We start from the raw sequence: 22,430 nt of genomic DNA, 5'->3' as shown, positions 1-22,430 counted from the left end.
ATGACAGCCAACTTCCCCTGGTATTCTAAACTGTGGCCAGGGATCCGTTCGGTATTTTATTTTACACCGAAAACGCAAAAAAAAATTCCAGCCATATAACCACCTGAAAAACACGGCATTATTCAATATTTTAAGATGGTGCCACCTAAAATGTAGAAGCAGATCAATCGGGCTCTTTGTGGATTAGATATAATTAGATGAGGGATTAGTACATTAATTATATATACATTAACACCGACTCTAAGGTAGTGTTGCAACCAGCACAATTAAGTGTGACCAATAAAAATAACTTTGGTCTGAATGAGTAGTGCTCATAATTGGTGCCTACATCTGATGAATTCTGCTCTTCTGAATGTGAACTTTTCGAGGGAATGAGTTCTTTTGTTCTGACTGCGTAATTAATAACAACTAACCGAGAGCAAAGATGACTGACTCTGGGAACTCCGAGTTCACCCCACTGGTGTCCAAGTGCTCAGACTCTGTTCTACCTCTTGGGCCCGGAGGCACCGGGGACACACAGACCTATCCACACCCCCTCATGCTGCTATACCTGGATTTGGTTTGACAAAGGGACTTGTCGTTGAACTTCTTCCATTTGTACCGGCTTCTAGTTCTGGGCGTCGTGTTGGATCATTATGCCTGGTGGACCCAGCGGAACTTGCATCTATATGAGAAAGAATAGATTACTTACAGCCCAGGCATCTGATGCGATCTAGCTCTAGGAGCTTCTGGATATATATCTCAAGAGGCATAAATAGCAACGAACGTAAGATTCTTTATGCAAAGTGCTGTGACATACGAGAATATAATTTTCCTTTTAAAACAAAACGGTTGTACTAGTTATTTCAGAGGTTTGGATTCTGAGGCCATCTGTGCAAACTATAGGGATTCTTGCATTTGGCAGACAGAGCATTGCAGATGACATTTCAATTTAAACGAGCAAGTTGATTGACTACTATACCAATTTCTAATTAGAAGAATAATTCTGCACCATAGGTTATCTGTATGTGAAAAGGCTCAGGAGCTAAAGTCTTCTGTAGTCAAGAGGCAGAAAGGGGCAAAATGGCAGAAACTTAGTTTTCGCTCTGGGTATCTTAATTTTTGGATCAAAGAGGTGTTTCGGTTTTAAGAAGAAAAAAGAGTGTATATATAAGATATATAAGTATATACGTTAGATGGCAATGGACATCGTAGCTGGCCGACCTTAACTTTTAGAGGAAGCTCCAATAAAAGAAGTGTGTTACATTGACTTGAGGCAATCTGTCAGTGGCTCAAGGTACAGAGAAAGGTTTGCTTTCAAAACTAAGCTACGAGGGAGTGAAGGCGGGCAGTAACGGCATTGGCGCCACACTCGCTGGGGGCCGAACCAGATTACAGTGGCTTCGTGAAGCAGCAGATGGTCTTTACCTTGTCCAACTTTCATGAGGATCTTCATGGCTCTTGTCTGGCACACCCCTCCCTCCTGGTTATCCAGGCCCTCCAAAGACCCATTTGATGTAGCTGATTAAAAATAAAATGGACAAAACAAAAAAATAAAGAAAAAATCAGGAAATCAATAAGCCAAGTTTACATGAACATGAAATGTCTGAAAACAATTTGAAAAATAAGAATTCACTCTTAGTCACAAGTTTTCTGAAAGTATGGGATGCTGAAAGCCAAACATAAAAAAAAAAGAAAAGAAAAGAAAGAAAAATGGAGACTGTCAGCACTGGGGCACACGTGCCATCTGGTTTCAAGTTTACTTAAGCGCTTCCTCCTTCCTTCAGAACCAACTGATTTAGTAGTAGTCCATACATAAAAGGGATAGCATCTTCCAAAAAGCTACTATTTCAGGGTCAAAGTCAAAAGAGCACGAGAGTTAATACAGTCACTTTAAAATGTGGTAATCATCCCACAACACCTGCTTCCTCGACTACAGACTTCCTGCTTCAAGAACAATTAGCTTGATGCTCCCTGTTTGCCAAGCGTCCAAGTTCGGTAAACACTAAAAGAGGAGACTCCCACACCCGCTTTCCTTCTTTCCCAGCCTTATTCAAGATGAAGGAGGAGGCTAAGATTCAGGCCTTTCAAATTCTGAAGTTTCTCTCTGTCATTCTGTACCGGACCAGTAATAGCAAGTGTGTTCTTATTCCCGAGACGGACCTTGGGGAAACCCTTCAACCTAGCTACTTGCTAGAGGACAACTTGACCGACAGAGGGGACCACACATGTCCTCTGCTCGGTCAGGGCCCTGGGGCAACAACCCTGGGGTGTGTGGGAAGGACGTCCCGCAGCCACTGGCCTCCTGCTGACCGGCTCGATTTGCTTCCCACTGCAAGAGGGAGGAGGAGGAGGAAGGATAGAGCATTTGACCATTTTCAGTACTTTAAAAAAAAACAGCCTATGGTCTACTGAAAAACACTGCTGTTCTGTCTTCTTCGGATGGTGTGTCCTCTGATTAGCATTGTAACTAAAGCTTCGAAAAGACAGCCTGCCAGGGACTTTGCTGAGGAAGAGGATCTAAGTTACAGGTCAAGTTCCAGAAGAGAGAAGAAGGTGCTAGACATTCTCATTCCTCCAAAGTTCAAGGGACAAGGAACAGAAGTGTTTCATATACATTTCTGCACTGTAAGTCATTCTCTACTTGGATTATCAAAGGCTTGTCTACTAACACTGTACTTCTCAAGGCATGGAAACAGGGACAGCATTTCTGGTAAAAATAAATCCAAAGACATTCTTTTAATGGGTTGTTTTCCAAATGGCAAACAAGGGCTACATGCACGCACAGAAATATGCACGCTACAGATAATTGTATTAGCTGCAAAATAAGACCTACTTTTGTCTTTGTGTTCTTGAGTTACCGACTTTTACTTTCACTGTTTCCCTTAAAAACAATGGCTGCTTCTTGTGTGTATAAATATCTCTTTGCTTATCTGAGTCTTTCCTTAAAGTTTACAGTCTTACAATCATACCTCCCTCGTCTGCTGATGCTGGCACTGAGTTTCTCCTGGGAAAACGGGCAACACTGCCATCATAATTTGGGGGGTAAAAAATAGACAATACCTTCTTGTAGATTGTTGAGAAAATATCTGGCAGAAGAGTTAAAACAAATACCTATAAAGAAACTTTATATGCCTCTGTGAATCTAATAAAATCTTTTTTTCTCCCCATTTCTCCATCCGCTTTCCCTTTTCCCTCCTCTAGGCAGGTTCCTAAATTTTGAAGTGTCTTTGCCTCCTAAAGGCATAAAACAGTGCGGCTATCTATGACCAAGCACCCTTTTGGGGAGTGCTAGATTCTTCACTTAGTTCAAGTTTTCTCAGTTGATCTTTCTCAAAAATGAGGAAATGTTCTCATGTAGAAAAACGCAGAAAGCTGAGGTCTTTATTTGGCCGATGGCTTCAAAAGTTTAGTTTACTTAATTCAAATGGAATCTCCATGTTTTCTAAGTCATATGCACATAAATGTGCCCACATGCAAAAGTGCACCCAAATGCAGTGAAATGACTTTTTCCAGCTCACAGCTTAACAAATATGTTAAAAATAAGACCTGAAGGGTCATGCACAGGAAAGGGGAAGGCTATGGAGGTTTGTTTATTTTAACCTTGAGGTAATAAGGTCAGAGATTCACATATAAGAGGAAAAAAAAAAAAAAAAAAGGAATGAATACCAGAACCAGAAAGGCTAAGTAAGACAAGGTAAAGAAGCTTCACCTGGGAACAGAATGCAAAAGTGCTGACTGCTTCTCCTTTGTTACTTTGGAAACAAGCACAGAGGAGCGCATCACTGGGTGATTTTTTTTTTCTTCTGATTTTAATTTGTAGTCAACGCCCTTTCTGAATATCAGTGCTTTCATCACTCCTTTTGGTTTACCCTAAATGCTGTCCAAATAACCCCCCACATAAAGAACTCAAGTATTCAAATTAAATTGCGATCTATAATTTAGCATCTACAGACTCTAAGACGGGAGGAGAGAAACTGTGCAGCAGGAGAACGAACCTGCTTTGCATCTTTAACAGTTGAAACTTTTTTATTCTTTGGGGGCAGGGGTGGGGAGGGGGCTGGGAAGAAAGCCTTCTGGCCTGAGTCGCACAGAGGGAAATGGAAGCTTGTGCCTTTGCATGGTTCTTGGGGTTCCAGGACACCAGAGGCCGCTGCTGTTTTGGAGGTGTGGGGGTGAAGGGGGAGGGTGGGCCAGGAGGTAAAACGTTGTGATGTGCATTCCAGACTCTGCTTCCTTCCCCTTTGAGTCAACTTGGGAGCAGCAAAGTTTACTGGAAGATATTGAAAAATTCATTACTAATGTTAACATACCATCCCCAATACCTGGTTGTTTAAGAAGGGGATAAACTCTGTTATACAGTGAGATGTTCTGTCATGGAAAGATTTTTGCCCTGCCCTCTGTTAGGAATGACCCGAGTGGTCACAAAAAGCCCGGTTTTCAGATGTCAGCACCTAACTGAAACTTCAGAAAGTAAACTTCTGAACATACTTAAAATAACTTAGAGGGACTTGAACTTATTTTATTTTTGCTACCATAATGAAAATTAACCTCACTCTTCCTACCATACCACCTCATCAGGGAGTGTAGGGAGTGTGGTTCTCAGTGTTGTGGTCCCCCTGTCACTGCCGTGACCAAGGACCCTGACAGGTGTCTCATCCTGACTGTACCTCCTTTGGGCAGCGAGCTTTGAAATAAAGCCACAATTGATTTCTGATTTCTGCCACAACATCCAGGCACCAGAAGCTTTACAAACAGGCATAGTGGCAGCCTGCTTGAAAAACAAGAAATTGCTCATGCTTGGGGAGAAAAATCTACTTGCATTTCAGGAGACAATGTTGCAGTATTTTTACTGTTGATTTGAATGTATTAGGAATTTTTAACTTAGAGAAAGAGTAAAAATAAATTGTTACCTCATTATACTTAGTTTTTCTTTGCGTCTCTCTGCCGGTATTAGCTAATGCCACCACAATTACAGTATTACTAAATGGATGAAATTGCATTTAATCATTTAGAGACAGAAAAAAAAAAAAAAACCACTGATATACCTAAGCTTTTAGTGCCCAGACATTTTTCCCCCATGGCCTAGAGAAAAAAAACAAAAAAAAGAGAGACTTTATAAAATTAAAAATTACTAGAAAAGTTTCTCCATCCAGTTAGAAAATAGGTTTAATAAAGATGCATGGGCATTTTATGGCCTGCTTTTAAAAGCCTCAGCTTCGGGGATCTAATTGCATGCCGTAAGTATACTGAAATCACTAGATTGCTCCCCTGAGGCCTGATTTTCAGTGGGTGGAGATCATTGCTCAGCAAAAAAGGACCCTGAGTTCACACTGCCTGAGACGTTCTTTACTTCTGAAAACTGCACCGGCCACCATCTGTGGTTCCCCGTGAACGTGCACACGGACTCCCACTTTGCTGCAGTTCTGACTCCCGGGCAATCCTACGCCGGTTATCAGAGTAGGGAAAAGAGAACCAGTGAATAAAACAGACTAAAGGGGCAAGAATCTTTTCTGGCTGTGTTTCCTAGACTGTGCCCACAGAGAGGAAGTAATAGTGCATTTGAACATGGCTTCGTCTGTTTGTTACCGCCCTGCCCCCCGGGGGGCTGTTTTCGGTCTATCACATCGGGAACGCTGTGCTAATCAGATGGAGGATTTGCTGCTGGGTTTGTGCGGGTACATGGGCCTCTTTCGCAAAGAGGTCAGGAATGAGGGCAGCACAAAAGAATTCTCCAGGATAATATACAGCTTCACTCCGAAGCTATGAAGGAAAATTCTTGGTTATGCTGGAGAGGATGAAAAACACACTCCTACACTCCTACTCTGGAAGGTATTTCCAACTATTTTAAAATGTAGCTTGTTGGGATGGGGCACAGCGGGGGGTGGGGGGGGCCGAGATGGCACAGGTGACCGACAGACACTCAAAGGCAAATATTTTTATCCACTTCATCAAAGCAGTCAACCCAAGAGAGACAGGTAATAAGCATATCGGGTCAGTAGCCAGAGTTCAGTTGACTGTTTAGAATAAAAACCATAATTATCTAAAGCTACACGGGACATATTTACTCTTTTTTGATTATGAAACAAACAGCATTTTCTGACAACTCTCTATCAGTGTCATCTTCCCTACACTACTCTCTTCTACCACGTCATGATACGCCGGCCCTCCTAATTTTGATTTCTTCGGGCCGGTCTTTCCATGCACATCGGTCTCTCCTTCAGCTCAACCCCGACTCAGAAGAACCAGAAGCCTGTCACCTGACAAACTGAGAACTGAAAGAAGCAGAATCAAGAGACATGCAAGGGGAAGCCATGAGATTCAAATAAACACAGCACACAAACTAGGTTCCTGCCTTGCACCAGGGCTAGGAACCCAGAGTGTCTAAAGAAAGAAAAAACAAAAAACAAAAAACAAAAAACGAAGAAAGATGGAATGAGATCTGCAAGTTGGAAAACAGGGAGCCTGATAAAAATGCAATCAGTTACTGTGAACATATAACCCAGGAAACTTGAGACCTAGGTCCTTAACCCCTGGACACCAACTCATATTCCCAGTGGGGACTACGAAAACAGGGACTCGATCTCTAAATCTCAGGGCAGATTTTCATGCCTCGAGTATGGGGAGTATCCTTTCAGATACTGACTGAGGAGAAAGATTCCAAACATGGAGATCATAATGTTCACTGAATGCCAAAAATAAACACCTTTTTCTGTAATTAATAAAAACTTCTGAGACAGAAACTGCTGTATCATGTGCCAAAAGGAGGAAAAATTCCCTTCTTCTAACTCCTTTTTTGTGTTTTTCTTTGTGGATTTATAGTGTAAGAGATGAGGAATGTGTCATCCAAGGGCTCCGTTATTTTTGTTTGGGAAGATGTTTAAAAAAAAAATCAGCATTATTTCAAAGTACAGGGCATTTCATTCCATAATATCAAATTTGCCTTATCTTTGCTATAGAAATGCTTCTTAAAATGGCCTCTCTTTGAAAAAAGAAAAATACAAAGGAAGGTATTTTCAAAGTGAAATATAGATCCACAAAAAGGTTTTTTGTTTTGTTTTAATCTCTCCTCGACGAGATAGCCCTTGCTGGCATTGGATGAACTGATTTTAGTGTGTGGGGAACAGGTCACAGTTTAAACACTGTATAAGGGACTAGTGAGGTAGGATGTGTGGGTTTCTCAGCCAAGGAAACATTGTTCCAGTATGATAAGAAGAATCACTTGAATTAAAACCACATCACTATGGCTGTGTTTTGAAATTTTAAAGCAGTAAATCATGCATTAAGAATTAATAACTGGCTTAGCCCCAGTGACTTCCACACAACACAATTAATTAGTTTCTCTGCTAGACAGAATGATTTGGAAAAATGAATTTAAAAATGGAGTCACAATTCAGCCCTTCCCTGTTGCATTCTAGCATTAAAACGTGAGTAAAGATACCAGGTATCAAATATAAATGGATGCTCTTGAGTAAGATAGTGTAATTTCATTTCCTCATTTGCAAAGTTTCATCGTGAGCAATGATAGGATATTCTGCTGACAGCTCAGAAAATAAGAGGAGGAGTAACAACCTTGAAACAGTTTAGTCAGCTGTCTTTGTGCGTTTACTAAAAGATTTAATGACATATATTACTTTGCCACTTTATATTAATTTTGGGGGGAAGGAGGAGAAGACAACGGGCTACTCTATGGAATGCCCAGTATATTCACTGTATCTCCCATTTCGTAGATCACATAAGACTTGGGACATTGAGGGAGGCCAACCTATTGAGAGAATAGTAAAAATACAAAGTGACAGTCACCACATCTAGAGCATAAAAAATTCTATCACTGCTTACTCATAAAATCTTTGAACCATCAAGAACTGTATACAAAGATGCAGGTCGTGACCATCATTAAAGATGCTCAGAGCCACAGTTACCTTTGATGACATAGTCCTGAAGAGTCACTGATTACTACAACGGGACTGCAAAGGATGGGGTGAGAAGCAGTGACAGTGCGCGTGCACGTGGGTGTGCGTGTGTGAGCACGCGTGGGGACACACAGGGGATATGGGTCGATGAAAGACCAAGCTCCAGCAGTGCAGTGACATTTTTCTGAGAAAGATCAAACAGTCCTGGCAATAAATGACCAGTCCCTCTTTTCTTTCACTAGAGGCATGCGAACCACATGACACTGATTATGGAGTGGTTTACTCTATTTCCCCTGAAAATATTGCTTGCAATGCCTTAGAGTCTCTATTTCTAAGGAATTCTGCTGAGGGAAAACATCCCTTTCTAGGATTTTATGGTTAAAAGTGAGGATGATTTATGCAGGTGGAATCTTTAATAGGAAAAAAAAAATTCAATAAGATCTCATTTAAAAAAAATTTTTTTCATCTAGTATATGCTTTAAGGGAATTAATCTTATTGTTAGAGCAATTCAGACAAAATTAACATCCTGACTATGTGATAGTCAACAGTGCATGAGAGTCGATCTTAATACGGGCCAAAATCTACTGAAAAGAATTACATTTTAAGAAACAGGTGGCCAGATGACCACTTCGATAGAATGACCAAACTCACGCTAAAAAGAAAGAAAAGAAATACGGCAAGAACGATGTAGGAGTCCAAAAGATAAAACATCATCCCCTAATGTCTACATTCGCCTTACTTAAGCCTTCAGATTTGTAAAATGGAGACTTCCTGGTCAACAGGCGGTGACAGAGTGTCACGGAGACATCCTGAATCATGAAGAGGCAAGTGTTTGCGTGAATGGTTTCTAGCCCACAAGCCACGGCCCACTCCCGGCTTTTTAACAGTCTTCATCATGAAAATATCTGTGTGGAGATACGGAAATGTCTAGATAGCAAAGGGGGTCGGAGTAAAAAGTGCCTGGCGGGGAGGGCACCCATCCCGCAACTTCTTGCTCATTCTACTGTCACTAATCGCCTGCAATGATATTAATGGCCTAGTAATTGGGCGTCTGCAGCACTGAAGTGGAAAATACCCATCTGGGGCAGGGTTCATCTCTGGGTGGTAAGACTTCACTAGTGACTGAATTAATGTTTGCTGACAGTTTCGAAGGTAACACTGCAGAGGAGAAAGCGCGCCACTCTCCATGGCACGAGAGTTTGGATGGACGTGACGTTATTCGCTTTGACCATCCAGAGACCAGGGGTAACCCCAATAAATGCCTGGTCTGAATGTGCCCTACACATGAACCCGATTCCATTCAGGGGACACATTCTATACTCTAGGAATCCAGAGCAATTTTCCACATGTTTGCTTCAATAAAAGAATACCTTCATCTCCTGGTTGAACACCAGGAACAATGAAACTGGGCTACTTCAGTCGTGCAAAAAGCCCTTTTCAAAGCAGAACCTTGTTAGTAACACACAGCCTGGTTCCCCTGTAACATCATCCAATACGCTCGTGCCCGAAGTGCTGCCCATCCGTGCGTCTGTCCGTCCGTCCACCCATCCATCCCGAACGTAGCACTTGTATTTGACTAAGGAAATCGGAAGTCTCATTGCCTCAGTTTGTATATTTGAGAAATTTACAATGCTTATAATTTTGCTATTTAGCAACGTTCCACTGAGGCGCCTGAAGGACTTGGTCACTTTTTAAGAACGCACAGGAACAGTCTTATGGAGACACGGCCTTGGTGAAAAGATCTAAAAGCGAAGAGGAAACGTGGAAGACCTGGCGCGCTGCTGTTACAACCCCCTTTCCCCGTGGACCCCAACTCCCTTCCTCCTGCTCCCGCAGGATCTCCTGCGCTCAGCTCCAGGGACTACACCCAAAGTCGGTTCCAGGCCGCCCGCTAGAAAACAGTGTGCAGGCCCGACACGTTTGGACAAGCACAGCGATCACTAGTCTGAACCGTGTGAGCCTCTTCGTACTGCTCCGTACGTGCTGTGTGTACCCACGAGAGTCTTTACGTCACTACGTATGTGTGTGAGCGTTACGCACACTCCCTCCACTAAGCCACGCACGGGACGGAACACGTATGTACGCGACCTTTCATCTCACGAGGTAGGCATGTGCACACCCGGTGACCCAGGGGCACCGTCACAGGCTGAAGATGCTGGTCTCGGGGTTCCCACAGTCCTGGCTGGAGCCTTGACCTTTGCGTTTCATGGCAGGGCAAACCGTACGCGCCATTTAGGAACTACTCAGACTTTCTACGTTCTTGTTTTCTCACAGTGATAAAAATTTCTCTACCACCTGTTTCTGAGACTGCCAAGGGACACAGAGTATGTGAGGCCATAACACTTCCCTTTTGAAGTCATCAAACACCTAGCCTGGGATCTCAGAATTTTAGGAACAAATGTGTGACTCTTAAGAACTACACAAATAAGTTTTCTCAAAGTGATCTTTTTATGTCTGTCTGTGCCTCTTGGCTATTTTTTTTTAAGTGCTTTATTTTGCTTTCAGTTCTCATCTTCAAGGTGAATATTAAAGGCTATTAAGAAAGAAACTATCTCTCGCTCATTCTCTAGTATTATTCCATTATTTATAAGGCTAAGTGAACTTTAAAAAAACTATAAATACAGGCACTGGAGATATTAGCATGTATCTTATGAAACCGTAAAGGCAGTTTTACTCTGGGCAATTCATAAAGAATTCTTTTTTTTCCAAGTAATCCTCGTTTCTCATCTGGTCTCGCTTTGCTCTTGTTTTGCACATAGGGTTTTCAGTCTTTCCCCTCCCTCGTCTTCTCATCGCTTTACAAAATCAGTCTTCTTCTTTCCTTAGTGACTTTTGGAAATAAGGAAGAGCGTCCACAGGCCTCTCACTACTGCCCAGGTGACACCGTTGGGTATGAACAGAGTCAGTTGGGCAGAAACTGAGACTGTAACTTCCGTGGAAAGAATGTAAGCTTTATTCATAGGAAAAAATCAACCAGGAGGCTTCCTGCTACACTCGGAGAGAGCCCACAGTACCATCAGAGGAGGATTTCACGTTATGTTAAAAAATAATAGAAACACACTTCCACTTATCAGACTAATGAAATGTTCTTTCCCAGCTAGCCTCCGTGACAAGGCGACCCTAACATAATTTTTTTCCTCTGGGAAAATATACTACATTAGGATGTTGCTGAAATTATCAATAAAAATACAGTGTTTCCTTTGTGTGCTGGGGAACTATGAAAAAGCTCTGGCAAGGCTGGTGAAAGGACAAGCAGGGAAATGATTATATGTACAGAACACTCCTCCCGGTCTGTCTCTTTTGGGTCTTACAGAGGATCTGCTAACAAGCTCGGGCAATTCCACCAACAAAAAGGTATATAAATTTATGTTTCTTGATCGAGGAAGCCCAGGGACAAAAGAACTTTTATAACACTCTAAGACAAAGAGCAGAGATCTTATAATTAAGTTATGCAGCCTTACTGAAACTTGTAAACTCTCTGGAGTTTCATTTTATGGATGGTTTGCAAATAAATTACACTTTGTGGGTACATCTTCCCCGCCCGCTAGCTTGCAGGAAGGCATCGCTTTGCCCTTGGTCTTCTGACCTCACACGCTTTGCTCCAAGGGGACTCCGTGGTTGTACCCATTAGGACCAACCTTGGAAATGAGCACTTGACATGTAACACCCACTTAAACTTAGGTGGATCTGCTGAGGCCGGTCCCGACAGCTTGTCCAGTTTACAGATGAAGAGCTCGAGGCCGAGGCCGGGGAAGTTACTTGCTGAAGGGCGCTCAAGAACCAGGTCTGTCGGACTCCGGACTCCCACCCACCACGCTTGTCTGTCACCCAAACTGGTGTGTGCAGACAATGGTCCAGGCACCCAAGAGTCTGAAGGACATTCCATTACAAAGAGGACAGTTGTAGGTTAGAAATAGAAAGGTGTTTAAATGCCGGAATTTGGCAATTCTATACAAGGTCTAAAACATAAATCCTCACCCCAACGTCAGGGACATAAGTAACAAGCTGATACTGTCCTATCATTAAACTTAATGGAAATGAAGCTTTTGCTACATTTATCATATAAATTAACTCATGACAGAGAACCCATAATCATTACACAGGCCACACATTCTTATATATCTGAAGAGAAATCTACACGTGAAAGGTTATTCGAAAGCTCCCACAACTGTCTTGCTGGGGAGAGGTTACGGTACATCCCATATGTTTTCTGTCAGTTGTCAGACCTACTTCCTGAAATAAGCAAATTGGAAACATGACAGGAAAACAAACCCAAGTAAATGAATATAAACTTAAAAAAATATACATATACACATATATATTTAACGAAAATGCAGGAAATGAAATCTGCTATTCCTCTGTTTTGATTCTTGAAGAAAAGCGTTTTGTTCTATTTGTATGCAAGCATTTTAATTTATTTTGCAATTTTGCTCAGAAGTGAACTTTATGCCTAAGAAACAGCAAAGCGAAGCTGACTGCGGCGGCTTCCAATTTCATATGCTCTGATTTTTAGAAAATTGCTTGGGGGAACTAAACCAATGACCTAGGAAATCATAACTCAGTCAAGCTCGTTCGGCCTTCCCACGGCAAGGAAAGGGAGGGGCAGCTTGGGAAGGCCCACTGCCGGTGCGGCAGGGCATACGTTAAAGAACAATCTTTAATCCAACAATTGTTAGAAATAGCGTTCAGACTTATTCCACAAGTCCAAGTCTCGGCTATGGGTTTGAGGTAAAATGCCATAGAACTTACAGACGGCTAAATTGGGAGGGGCCTGGTGCCTGTGGCCTTCTCTGTCACACAGCTCAGCTGTGGCCACTGTTCACTTAAAAAGTACTGACACAACGGCACTCATTTTTCATCCATCTCTGACTCACACGATCTCGGTAGAGTGAAGACAACGTCTTTGTTGGTATTTTGCAAGGTTCCATGCTGAGGTCGCACAAGTGACCTACAGAACCTTCATAAGGTTGAATGTTGCAAAGGGCGGACTGACCAAAACTGCTGACTCATTCGGCCCAGTGTTCTCATCTCTAAAAGAAACCGTAAGCCACGCACAGGAGTGTCTACCAGAAAACCCACTGACACAAACACAGATGAAGGCTGAGAACACAGTTAGGAGTGCTCCCCTCCATGAACTGGAGTGTTTATAGAGCTTCCCTTGAAAACGGGCACTTAAGAACAGATAGTTATTTCATAAACTTTTTGAAATTTTAAAGACAAAAATAACTGTAGGTTATATAAATGCTTACTATGCTTTTAAGGCAATGGAGAAAGTGAATGTCATAAAGAACGGGGGAGGGGGGCTTTTTCAGACCAAATGGCACTAACATCCCTATTTCTGGATCATTTAAGATTAGGAGTTTGATGATGCAAATCAGGCCTAAGGCTAATTACTGAAATAGGTCACTTGAAAAAGTCAATTCTAAATATTAAGAAAACCCACATATATCATTTTGCTACATGTCAAAGCAAGTAATCATCTATGAGAAGAGCTAATGAGGAAGCGTATCATTTTGTCATGTCACTTCCTAAGGGAATTTAGTGGATACTTGGTAGGTTTAAAAATATACTCGCAATTAAAAATTAATATTTACTTCCAAAACTCCAAAGCCCGATGACTATATTCTAAAAATCTGGTAATGCTGTAAATCAAAGTAAAGGTCTTTGAATTTACAGCAGATTCCATCCATTTCAACTGGAGAAGAGACACACTAACAAGAGATCCCACACGGGATGTATATATCCAACCACAGAATGGTTTGGAACTACAGGCCTCCATCACTGGCCATAAGAAAAACGACAAAAGAACTTTCTAGAAAAGAAATCAAAATTCAAGAGGTAAGGTGACTTTCTCCTTAAGTGCAGGCAAGGGACTCGACCCCAGCTCCCCAGGCTGCTGGCCCATTGCTCCTGGAATCAGTTTCCCTGGGGTGTTATCCAGCACCCGGGCTGACTACTGGCAAACTGGACTGTTCCCCTTGGAGGGTAGCGTGACTCCACACCGTCACTTCTCTGGTTCCTGCCCGTGACAAGGAACCAGCTCACAGTGATTATGATGTTAACACACATGCTCGTAGTGATGAAGGTGCTTAGACAACGAAGATTTGGAGTTGGGATACAAGGTGTATTGCCGCATCTCCCAAACGCACATTATTAACGGTCTCAAAGCGAACTGAGGGCCTGAGGTGTTCGAGATACATTTGTGAGTCTGAGGGCTCTCCATTACGCCGTCTTGAGTAGTCCTCGTTTAAGTCAAGAGTGACTCCGGGGTGTATGGTGAGTGAGTGTGCGATGTGGAAATCAGAGACTTCTAAAAATCTTGGAATTCTCGCAGAAGCAATGGAAAGTCAGCATTAACTTTTTAAGGAATTGTAAAACGTGCCCTGCTCGTCTGTCATCTCCTTTTCAGGGAAAGCTGTCTGTCAGTGCGTGAGCTCTGCTGGCCGGGGCCGGGCATGAGGAATGAGCTTCCGGCTTTTCCCAGGTACCTGCAGTGTCTTCCTATGTCTGTGACGGGACGGGATCGCTAAGGGGTCTGGGAAGTGTCTCCCCGGTTGTTGGCCAGCCTTCAGCCCCGGACACTCATTTGGCCGGCAGCCTTCCAACAGCCTCTCGCTGTTTCACACTCTATTTTAAGAAAGATTCTCTTATCCCAGGCTACCGTGAGGTTTTACCTGGTAAACCGTCCCTCTGAGGCAAGTTCTGGAGGCCAGGGGAGCTCGGCTACCTGCCGCTTAAACTCATGATGAGTTTTTACAGAAAGACGAGGAAGAGATGCCTCTACCGTATAGATTAATATTGGAACTGTAAATTAAGTCGTGCCTCTAAATGCACACCTGTCACGTAATGATGCCTCGTAGTTACGCTGTGCTCGCTCTGTTACACACAAAAGTGATGCACCCCACCTCAGAAGCGTCCCAGCACCCTGCCTGCACTTGGGGGGATGCACATTGTACGAAGCCATCTTTATGAAGTCATAAATGAAAATAAGAGGACGGAATCTGGGTCTGGTGGCGTATCTGCAGGGAAGAGCTGGCTCGCGCACCTGGGCGGGACACACAGTTCTTGGGATTGATGTTGGGAACCGCAGGCGTCGGGGGGCTCTAGAGCACCGCCCGCCCCGAGGCACATGTGAGCTCTCTCCCACCTGCCCAGGGGGTCACAGCCTTCCTTGGGAATTCATCAGGTCCCTGCACTACACATCAGTGTCCTTGGCAGACAGTCTTGCTTAAAAGGTCCTTAAAATAAATAAATAAGCAAGCCACTAGGCTTCCGGTATCTTCATGGGTTTTACCCAATAACTATCTTCAATGTTCAAAGATTTCTCTGCTATTTTGCACACTTTACCATCCCGCCTCCTTGATTCATGCCTCAGAATGCTTTTATTTTCATTTTATGATAATTATTCCCTTAAATCTGTGATTCCCCACTTTCCCTTTCTCTGTGGCACTGACTCTTGCTAAGCCACGCTCTCTGTGTCACGTTGGCTTCCAAACAGGTTTTCAGGCCCTGGTGTTTCAGGCTGGCAGCAAGGACGAGATAATTAGGCAGCTATGACCATCTTTGTCTTAATAACTCATGTAGTAAAAAACAGGGTATTATTGAGTACTAAGTAGCCAGTGAATTCCTGACTTTGCATTCTCAAGAGCGGCCAGAAGGCTGAGAAAGCCGTTTCCACCGGATCACCGAGAGATGGGATGGGATCCCAGGACAGAGCTCTGCACCCCTGATGAACCGAAGCCGGGGTAACAAGCACGTGCACACTCCCGCCCAGTTATGGGCCTAGTTTTACACCAAAGAAAAAGAAAAACGATTTCATGGCTTGAGTGATAATAATCCCGTAGACTGCACTCTGACAAAACCCTGGGCCTGGAACAACCCTCTCTTTGTGCCCACACATCGCTTGCTCCTAGCAGGCATGTGCTCGGATGCCTGTCCCCTTTGCCCTCACAGTGTCACGAAGGGAGCAGCAGCTCAGGTATGACCCGAAGGATATCTAGTACCTGTTTCCTGCCACAATGTGTCATATTATTACGCAGATTGAAGGAAAAGGTAATTCACTGAACAAACCCAAGTCTTATACTTCTAAATCTGGTTTTAACACATCAGTGTGTAATTCTGTTTTGCCTCTAACCCCCTATCCTTTGAATCTATGGGCTCCCCAAGGAAAGGGCACCATCACACCACCTTGATCACTGTTCACTCCCTAGCACTTACACACAGCTTCTGTCACAGAGTAAAAACTAAATTACTAAATGCGTGAGTGAACAGATGGACGGATGGACAGATGGATGGGTGAAGAGAAAAGTCATCGCATAAGATTTACCTATGAGATCTCACCAGTGGTCCTTAAAAATGTTTTGTCAGTAGAGATGCTGAGTATATTCATAAATATCCATTTATTTCAATACTATAAAAACTCTAGGAGGTTTTCTCCTCTTTGGGTATTATATTATCGAATAATATTGGTACAGGGTCCTCATTCAATTAAGGTTTCTTAAAAAAAAATGGACAATTTTCAGCAAAGATTCTCACCAAGTTATTTGCCACAGTAATAATTTAAAAAATTGATACAGACTTATTTAGCTTATTTTAATTTCTATAAGATAAATGAATAAAATTATACTTACATATAATGTAATAATCTCTGTTCTTCTGAAATTCTAGACCCCAGAGGTTAGGGCTGAACTCTTGAAACTTGATAGTGAATTTTACATCTTGGTCTGGTCTGGCACAGTTGAGAAGAGGGGTATTTTCCTTCTTAATAGTGCATCGGTCTGCCTGGTCTTTATCAACCATATAAACTTTATAATATTCATACTGGCCAACAGTTTTAGAGTCCACTTTGGGGCAAATAATATCCAATTTGTCTCCTATCTGTGGATATAGTACCAGTCCTTGTCCAGGTAGAAATCTAAAAAAGCATAAAAAAAAAGCCATGAGTTGATAAAATTAACAATATTAACGATAATTACAATTTAGCCAATGTCAATAATTCCAAAGTACAATTTTATAAATCCACATTTGTATTTGCCAAAAGTAACTTAGTTCAGATCAGCAGGGGATGAGTGTATTTAGGAATGAAGCTCTAAGAAGGAAAGAAAGAAAGAGAGAAAGAAAGAAAAAAGGGAAGAAAGAAAAGGGAAGGAAAAGAAAAGAAAAGAAGAGAAGAAAAGAGAAAAGAAAAGAAAAAGACCCACTCTCTCCTTACTCTATACAACAGGATCGGTCAACCTCCTGACACTCCTTTCTACCACCCCCTCGCTTGTAATATTTCAGTACTCCTTTGTATAACTTCACAATAACTTTTCCTAGGTGGTGAGTCAGACCTTCACACCTGTTTGTTATTTTTCTAGCCCTCGGCAGCTTTGGTTTATTGGACGCACCAGAGAAAGATGGCGTCAATTCCAAAGAAGAGTGGGTGCGCTCATACTTTGTTGTCCTGTTAGTTTCCATTTGCTGTTGATGTTAATTAACAGACAAGTTTCATCAAGAATGTTTCAAATTACTTATCGTAATTAGTCAGTCACTGATCAGACAATGGGTTTTTTATTACACCGAACAAAAGAAATGTCTTACAAACCCATAAAAGATAACCAGAAGTAACTCCCTGTCCTATTGATTCAGCTGCAAGATGAGAAGCCCTCGCAGTGCCAGGACAGCAACCACTGTCCCTGCTCCACAAACCTTTTTTCCTGCCTTGAGATGTATTTGCTCCAATTAATTCTTAGAAGCAAATCTTTAGAACTAAGACGACGGATACAATATCCCCTTAATGCTTAAAGCTAAAAGCTTCCCTCCTCTCCCTTCTCCTTCTTGCTTGCCATGCTGCTGAAAGATCTTTCCTAATGGGGAGTTTCTCTGAGTAACTGAAACAAGAGCTTTCTAATGAACATCCATCCACAAGTGCTAACACTAACAACACACTCAGAAACCCCATCTAGTCCCTCCCTCGGTAAGCAGCCAAGCCTGCGGGCTCATTAAAATATTAAAGCCCAAGAACAAAGCATCACATCTGAATCCTTCCAATCCAATCCTTTATTTTACCGGGGAAGCCCACCAGCCATGACAATTAATGGGTCATCATTCACGGAGAGAGAGAGCAAGGGAGCTCCTGGATGATAGGGCACCTCCAATTTCAAGCCCAGACTGAGGAAACGGGTTATGATTTATGCTAATGAACGGTATTAATTTTCTGAAAAGTGCAGGAGGTTGTTATGAACCACCACAGAACATAACAAATTATAGTATAGATTTATGTTAAAAACCAATACTCTTTATGGCAGGAAAAATTCATGCTGCATGGTGGTTTGTCACCTTCTCTGGGAATGTGTCATTTATAATCCCAAAGAAAAGTGTGGTTCCCACCTTTCCCCCCCAAGCTCCTTTAGCAAGGACACAAGACATTTCATTGACAGACAGAAAGAAGGGAAGGAAAGAAAAGTGAACAAGACACATTTAACAAAGTCTTTCTCAAAATAAACATTTTTTTTATAAGAATGACAAATTCCAAACAACCAAGTGTGCACCCTTGAAGCCTAGTTCTAAAACTTTTGACAAATGAGGACCACCACTAATGAGAGGCTCTCTGTGACTTTCTTGGCCATTTATACAGTTTTCTGGGGAGATGCTTTGAAAAGTCGACTCCCAGCCCCCACCTCCCGAGTGCCCATGTCTTCTCTGTAGGCCGTTCGGTCTTTCTTGCAGGTAAAACACAACTCTGGGTTCTGGGAGAGGGACTGAAGGGCCGAACCAGAATGTTCGTGGATGAAGTTCTGTTGTCTTTACTTCTGCCCCTCACAGTGATTCTACGTGTCCTTTGGGTTAAGAAGTGGGGGCAGGTTGCCTGGAGGTCGGTATGAAGGAAGCGTGGTGACCATTACACGGCTCACCTTCCGAACACAACGTTTTCCTCGTGTCTTATTCCTTGACATTGTCAGGAAATCTTCACTACATCCGAGAACCAGAGGCCGATCCCTGCGGGGGGCGCTCCCCACACCGCACATTTTTGATTCTCAATCTGCTCCTCTGGGAGCCGGCACAGAGCGAGCAGCACGCAGCAGACGCTGTTAAAAGAGTCCCCACACCCCAGCCGAGGTCTGCAGGCCTGTGTCTGCCTTCTCTCAAAGCTCTGCCTTCACACCCATCCACTTTTACCCCGGAGCCACTTCTCCAGGGGCTTGCCCAGGCTTTAGAGATCAGGATCCTTGGCAGCCAGAAGGACCCATTTTCTTGTGCATCCAGTCAGTTTCCTTAAGGAAATGCATCAGACCTCCCAGCCGCATGTGATGGCTGCGCATCTCAGAACTCTCCCACATCACACCCCGTGTGTCTGACGTCTGGCTCACCAAGCTCGCTCTTTATTCAGAATGCTCCCTCGAACCTGTTCCCTTCATGAGAGGGTTTTTTTTTTTTTCCTTTCTTTCTTTCTTTCTTTTTTTTTTTTTTTTCATACTTAACCAAAGGATCACGGGAGATTTCCACCCAGCCATGTAAGTAACTGCTAATGGCTGTCTCTTCACTCACCAAATCTGAGTTACAGCTTCTGCTGACGGGGCTGAGGTCAAGAACCTCCGACCTATGGGCCAGTCTGGCTAGGGGGACCACCATGTTTTAGACTGTATTTTCAGAAGGCACAAATCATGTAAAGAGTGGTAGCTGTCAGTGATGGGGGAGTGATGGATGGGGAGGGTAAGTCATCCGATGGCTTGGCAAAATGAAAGGGGAGAGGAGAAATCTCGAATTTCAATAAGCATATTTGATATGCTCATAAGAAATAAATCTCGATGAAACCCACTATTCCAAATGCTCCACAAAGTGTCTGTTTACTTTTCAGAATACATTTTGGCAAAGAGCAAGGCAAGGGTTTGATCCTTTTCCCTGAAAAAATAACTGTTTCAGATTCCTTAAAAAAAGACCCAGCACTTGAGTGCTTTAAAGGTTTACTTAAGCATATGTATACACAGATACACAAGATACATATATAGAGATGTAGATATGTGTATCTACATATAACCTGGTTTACATACGATTTACACAGAACATAATGTATATAAAAATATACAAACACATATTTAAACTGGTTAGCGCACCAGTCATTCGATTGATGAAATTACAGTTTTTGGCGAAGAGTGTGGCTGAGTTGAGAGTCTGAATCAAGAATTTCTTGCCTACGTTACCACTGTGCACAGTCAAGTCCCCCCAAACCCCTTTGCTCCCCAGGACCCTTGTTTCTAAGGCAACATGAGAGCAAAAAGAGAGTCAAGCAAGTGTAACAATGAAAGCAATCTGTCTTGTGTTCGACGCTCCGCGTGACAGAAGCGGAAGGTGCTCGTGGTCAGGAGCGCGTAGCCCAGCTCCCTGAGGGCAGGCAGAGCCCATGAGTCTGGTTCAACGTTGAATGTCGAAGGGCTGACCTATAGTAAATGCTCATAAATAATGCATTCATTGAAAAAATATGAAAGAACAAATGGAAAGGAAGATATACACAAATTTAAGTCAAATTATACACCATAGACTTTGCAGATTTAGGCATGGAAGAATTCTGCAGATAGGCCCAGCTAATGCTGGGAGGACAGGGGTGTGCTGAGGGCAGAGATGGAATTTCGAGGACGTCATTCCGGGCACGATGGGTATTTCTGAAGGGCAAGGAGCAGTGCAGACAGAGCCTCTGACCCACCCTCTCTGGAAGGATCTGGGAGTGTGGCAGTCTTCTACAGTCCCCTCCCATCTAAAATGCAGTGCAGTTAGCCCCTCCAGAACCACTCATAACGGATACACAGCTGCTTTTGAGAACTTATTCTCAGCTAAGCATCGACAGAGGCCCCTTGCACCACATTCTCTTGATTGAATCACTGCACACGTACGTAACATGCAAAACAGATGAAGCCCTGCTGTGCCAAACAGGAGACACGACAGGAAAAGCCCCCTTCTTTGCACACTTTTCAGTTCTCACTGCATCACATTAGAGCATAAATCTGGTTTTGTGAAATGCAATTTTTTTTCTAAATTGAGCTTTGCATAGATAAGCCACGAAGTTAAGGAACACGAAGAGAAAGTGAATGGCCATGCAGGCTGGCAATCATCCCGTGGAGTCTAACCCCACGCCAAGCATGTGCCTGCTGTGGAGGCTGCTCCAGAAGTAGTCACTTGAGACCACGGCTCACAAAGGCGGCCATCTGGTAACCCAACCTTGCCCCAGGAGGCTGAGAACCCATAGGTGGGGAAGAAACCGGCCAACTATGTCGGGTCTGTGTTTTCATGATAGTGCTACGGATGGTCTTCTGACAACTTTTGAGGATCCAAAATGCAAGTGAAAATGAAACGGGGTGAACTTCTTAATAACTCCACTTTCGAGTGGAAAACGATTGTGTCCCATATGTTAAAAGCAAGTCAGTAACCATAGGCTTAAAACATAGACAAAACCCTGTTTTTGAAGCCAGGTCCTTTCTATTGGGATTTTATTACCTCAAGATTGCCGAGAGATCTTAATAAGTCAGACTACACAGTGTAACTATGCCCTGAATATTTTGTAATCGTTAGTAATTCACTTAATCCTGTTTCGACCTAGGAAGTATTCAAAACAAGATGACACAAAACAACACAGAGGGAGAATTACGGTGGTGACCACTGGCTAATTTCAGATTTCTAACCTGGCTATCCACGGTGGAGGTCAAATACAGATTTCTTTCTTTGTGATGAAATAACATTTGTCTTCTAACCAAAAGGAGCATAGAATTACAAGCCATGCCACACAGGTGAGGTTGTTTTTGTGAAACTCTACCCAAACAAAGAGTAGTGATGGGCATCATTTCATAAAGTCTGCTGCTGTAGAATCCCCAAACAAAGCCCAAAGAAGGCCTGCAGTGCTTCATGTCCTATAGAGGACAGAAAACAGAGCCAGGCCACTTTCCTTTCTGAGCTGGGCTACCAAAGGGCAGAGCAGTCACCCTGCTGCCGTCTTGGGAGAGAAGCCACACCCTCCTCTCCATCGGGAGACCTTGGCTGAGGGCTGCTTCCGGGAAGCCGGTGCTGGGTCTGTGCTGCTCACTGCAGGGCCCCCCAGAATGGCAGTAGAGGGGGCCTGCTGAATACAAACAGGCAACTCCTATGTTTTCCCCAACGAGTCACTTTCAAGCAGGACACTGGGTGTGAGCACTCTGAAGCAAATACAGAGACAATATGGAATAAACAGTTAACCTGCCTGAAATGAAATGATCTGATACCAGAATGTTTTTATCTTCTGATTACCTATCAAATGTAATCCAAGTTTGGTTTTTTTTTTAAGTTATTCACCACACCAGACTCTAACCCTTCCCACGGGGAATGCTCTGAATCAATCTAATAACCTAAATTAGACATTAATATTTAGTAATCTAAATTAGATCTCTAAGAATCTAAATTAGACATTTCAACTTCATATTCATTATTGTAGAAACTATTTATAATACAGTCCTTATGTGACATGATACTCTGTAATGTTTTAATCCACATTAGGAATCCATGTTTTAAAAAACAACAACAACAAAAATAAAAAC

The 22,430-nt window shown here is 42.9% G+C and overlaps 1 protein-coding gene across 3 annotated transcripts in view; it reads right to left on the bottom strand.

Moving 5' to 3' along the window:
• The window catches only part of EFNB2 (ephrin B2), a gene marked incomplete at its 5' end in the record, with an annotated part of 44,386 nt that overhangs the window by 5,570 nt on the left and 16,386 nt on the right, over window positions 1-22,430 (bottom strand). Inside the window, 3 exons of one of the 3 annotated variants that reach the window (XM_080798213.1) lie at window positions 551-664; window positions 1,408-1,500; window positions 16,524-16,807. In XM_080798213.1, the coding sequence (XP_080654339.1) occupies window positions 551-664; window positions 1,408-1,500; window positions 16,524-16,807 (491 nt within the window). The remainder of the gene's footprint in view (window positions 1-550; window positions 665-1,407; window positions 1,501-16,523; window positions 16,808-22,430) is intronic. The other 2 variants (XM_080798215.1, XM_080798214.1) reach the window with 2 other exon arrangements.

This window comes from Martes martes, assembly GCF_963455335.1.
Source record: "Martes martes genome assembly, chromosome: 3".
NCBI classification, from domain to species: domain Eukaryota; kingdom Metazoa; phylum Chordata; class Mammalia; order Carnivora; family Mustelidae; genus Martes; species Martes martes.
This window is presented reverse-complemented; position numbering and strand designations above follow the sequence as displayed.